Consider the following 4,219-nt stretch of genomic DNA (forward strand, 5'->3'; position numbering starts at 1 on the left):
AACTCCCAGTTTCCAAACGTTTTGCCAGTGTTTCCCTTGTAACTGGGCCTATCCACTTGCTAGAGAATCCCAAAACCATTCCTAACAACATAACCACAACACAACGATATAAAACAACACGGAAACAACACCGGACACAATGCCATTAAACATTACATTACCAAGGAGTAGCAACCTCAACATAAGCCGTACAGGGGAAATTTCTTTATTTCTCAACTTTCAAACTTGCCTATCAAGAATGGCAATTGGAATTTCTTCATACGTCAGTTCTTCATTAACCTCAATAGTCTCAACTGTAACAATAAGCGACGGATCTCCAATCACCTTCTTGAACATGGATACATGAAACACCTGGTGCACTAAAGACATCTCTAGAGGTAGTTCTAGACTGTAAGCCACCTGGCCAATCCTCTGAATGATTCTGTATGATCTGACATACCTCGGGCTCAATTTTCCTTTCTTACCAAACCGCATTGCATCCTTCACAGGGGAAACCTTCAAGAACACCCAATCATGTTCTTTGAACTCCAAATCCCTGCGACACACATCCAAATAGGACTTTTGACGACTCTTAACAGTTTTCGACTATTCTGTAATGATCTTAACCTTCTCCATAGCCTGATGCAAGAAGTCTGGTCCTATCAATTCTGCTTCCCCAATCTCGAACCACCCAATGGGAGATCTACATCTCCTACCATATAAAGCCTCAAACGGTGCCATCTGGATACTAGCATGGTAATTGTTGTTGTAGGCAAATTCTATGAGCGGAAAATGATCATCCCAGCTACCTTTTAAGTCAAGAATTGAAGCGTGCAACATATCCTCGAGCGTCTAAATAGTCTGCTCTGCCTGCTCGTTAGTCTGCGGGTGAAAGGTTGTACTAAGATTCACCTGAATACCCAAACCTTGCTGAAACCTCTTCAAAAAATTAGTCGTAAACTACGCCCCTCGATCTGAGATAATAGAAACTGGAGTGCCATGTAGCCTAACCATTTCCTTGATATACAACTGAGTATATTGTTCCGCAGTGTCGGTAGCCTTAACAGGTAAGAATTATGCTGATTTCGTAAGTCGATCCACAATCATCCAAATCGAGTCGAACTTACGAGGAGTGCGAGGTAGTCCTACCAAGATGTCCATATTGATAATCTCCCATTTCCACAACGGAATTTCTATGTTCTGTCCCAACCCACCCAGCCTTTGGTGTTCGGCCTTCACTTGCTGACAATTTGGACATCTTGCCACAAAGGCCGCTACATTCCTTTTCATATCATTCCACCAGTAGACTTCCTTAAGATCATGGTACATATTTGTAGAACCCGGGTGCACGTAATACCCAGAAGTGTGAGCCTCGATTATGATTCTTTCCCGGAGACCATCCACCTTTGGAATACATAGTTGCCCTTAGTACCTTAGCGTACCATCATCTATGCCAAGAGAAAAAGCCATGGTCTTATGTTAATGAATCCCCCCCTTCAACTGTACCAACAATGGTCGTTGTATTTCTTTTCCTTGACTTCCACGACAAGCGATGATTCAGCCCTATTTTTCACAATCACTCCTCCTCCACTAGAATCCGCAAGACGAACTCCCAAACTAGCCAACCGATAAACCTCCTCGGCCAACAACCTTTGATATGACTCCAAGTGAGCCAAACTACCTATAGATTTCCGGCTAAGAGTATCCGCTACAACATTAGCCTTCTCTAGATGATACATAATATCGATGTCGTAATCCTTGAGTAACTCAAGCCATCTTCTCTGCCTCAGATTCAATTCCTTCTGTTTAAAGTTTTCTGAAGGCTCTTATTGTTCATGAATATATCCACATGGACCCCATACAGATAATGATGCCAAATTTTTAATGCAAAAACCACTGTCGCAAGCTCTAAGTCATGTGTCGGATAATTCTTTTCATGATTCTTGAGTTGCCTAGAAGTATAAGCTATCACCTTGCCATGTTGCATTAATACACACCCAAGTTCGATTCTTGATGCATCACAATATACCACAAACCCATATGTACCGTCTGGTATAGTCAACACAGGTGCCGTGGTCAATCTCGATTTCAACTTCAGGAAGCTCCTTTCACAAGCATCTGACCATTAGAACTTAACCGCCTTCTGCGTCAATTTAGTCAACGGAGAGGAAAGGGTAGAGAACCTCTCCACAAACTTCCTGTAATATCATGCTTAGCCTAAGAAACTATGAATCTCAGTTGGGGTAGTAGGTCTAGGCCATTTCTTCACCACTGAAATCTTCTGAGGATCAACTTTAATTCCTTCTCTGGAGACGACATGCCCCAAGAATGTAACAGATTCAAGCCAAAATTCATATTTTGAAAACTTCGCATACAACTTGTGTTGATATAGAGTTTGTAGAACTGCCTTGAAGTGATCAGCATAGTCCTCTTGACTTCGTGAATATACCAGAATATCGTCAATAAACACTATCACGAATGAGTCAAGGAAAGGCTTGAAGACATGATTCATAAGATCCATGAAAGTTGTCGGGGCGTTTGTTAGCCCAAAAGACATTACCAGAAATTCAAAGTGCCCATACTGGGTCCTGAAAGCTGCTTTCGAAATATCCTGCTCCCTGATCTTCAATTGGTGATACTTGGATCATAAATCGATCTTGGAGAAGTACTTAGCACCTTGCAATTGGTCAAACAAGTCATCTATCCTTAGAAGTGGGTATTTATTCTTGATCGTGACCTTATTGAACTGCCGATAGTCAATACACATTCTTAGTGACCCATCTTTCTTCCTTACAAAAAGGACTGGTGCGCCCCAAGGCGACATACTCAGCCGGATGAAACCCTTTTCTAACAAGTCCTTCAGTTTCTCCTTTAGTTCCTTCAATTCTATCGGTTCCATTCTATAGGGTGGGATAGATATAGGCTGCGTGTCTGGCATCACATCAACCCCAAAATCAATCTCCCTGTTTGGTGGGATCTTAGAGAGCTCATCCGAAAAGACCTCCGGAAATTCATTCACAACAGGCACAAATTCACCCCAAACCAAATGGTAGATACACCCTTTATTAATCATCTTCGTGGCCTTAAGGTAAGAAATAAACCTATTCTTCGGCACCACATCCTCCCCCTTCCATTCAATCACTGACTCATTTTGAAATTCAAAACTAATGGTCCTGGTTCGACAATCAAGCTTAGAAAAACATGAATAAAGCCAGTCCATCCCCATTATTACATCAAAATCAACCATCCCCAATTCTATGAGATCGACCAGGGTGTCCCGACCATGCATCGTGACAACACCATCCCTATAAACCCATGCAGCCATAATAGACTCACCAACTTGAGTAGATACAGAGAATGGCTCAAGAAGTTGTTCTAGTTCTATCCCAAATTCCATAGCAACATATGGAGTGACATATGACAAAGTGGAACTGGGATCAATAAGAGCATATACATCATGGTATTGGACAGTCAATATACATGTGACAACATCTGGAGAAGCCTCTGAATCCCGATGCCTCCGCATAGAATAAAATCTGCTGGGTCCTCCCGAACTCTGTGCACCACCCCTAGCTGCACCACGCCCTACGGGTGCTGGGGTGCCTCGAGCTGGAGGAGGTGTTGTGGATGTAGTAGTTGCAGAGCTAGCTGGCTGTGTCGTACTTCTGCCCATGATCCGGCGGGACGAGCAGCAATCCCTATGAATGTGACCCCTCACACCGCACCCGTAGCATATAGGTAGGTCTATGAAGCAAACCCCAAAGTGCATCCTCCCAAACTTAGGTCATGGGGGCCTCCGCTACTGCTAGAATCTCACATGCTGGTGGGGTCCCATGTTTCCCTCACAGGGCCCGGATGGTGGTGCACTGTCACAACCCAAACCGATGGGCTGCGACGGGCACCCAGTACCTTACTCAACCGAGTACCAACGTAACGTATCTTTCTTATTATATCATCATATACATGTGACATACGAGCCTAATAGGCCAACATGATCATTTATAAACTCAAAACATAGGTCGACAAGGTCGTACAATCTTTCACGTATATGACATATTTCTACAAGCCTCTAAGAGTACATAATTGTCATAAAGGTCGAGACAGAGTCCCGCCATACCAAACAATACACATCTAAATTGTACTGACCAAACATGCAACTCCAACGAAAATGGAGCGCACTAACATCTCCTGCTGAACTGATAGCCTACTTGGAGGGCTCTCGACCTGTCTATCGGGACCT

At 43.4% G+C, this 4,219-nt stretch overlaps 1 protein-coding gene across 1 annotated transcript; it reads right to left on the minus strand.

The window, feature by feature from the left end:
- Positions 1 to 219: 219 nt before the first annotated feature.
- LOC138905897 (uncharacterized) lies at positions 220 to 3,652 on the minus strand. Its single transcript, XM_070194412.1, has 4 exons — positions 2,806 to 3,652; positions 2,249 to 2,448; positions 1,486 to 1,781; positions 220 to 535 (listed from the first exon to the last, which is right to left on the minus strand). Exons 1-4 carry the CDS (start codon positions 3,650 to 3,652, stop codon positions 220 to 222), a joined length of 1,659 nt encoding a protein of 552 aa, XP_070050513.1.
- Between the last annotated feature and the right edge of the window lie 567 nt (positions 3,653 to 4,219).

Source organism: Nicotiana tomentosiformis, chromosome 2, assembly GCF_000390325.3.
Source record: "Nicotiana tomentosiformis chromosome 2, ASM39032v3, whole genome shotgun sequence".
NCBI lineage: Eukaryota > Viridiplantae > Streptophyta > Magnoliopsida > Solanales > Solanaceae > Nicotiana > Nicotiana tomentosiformis.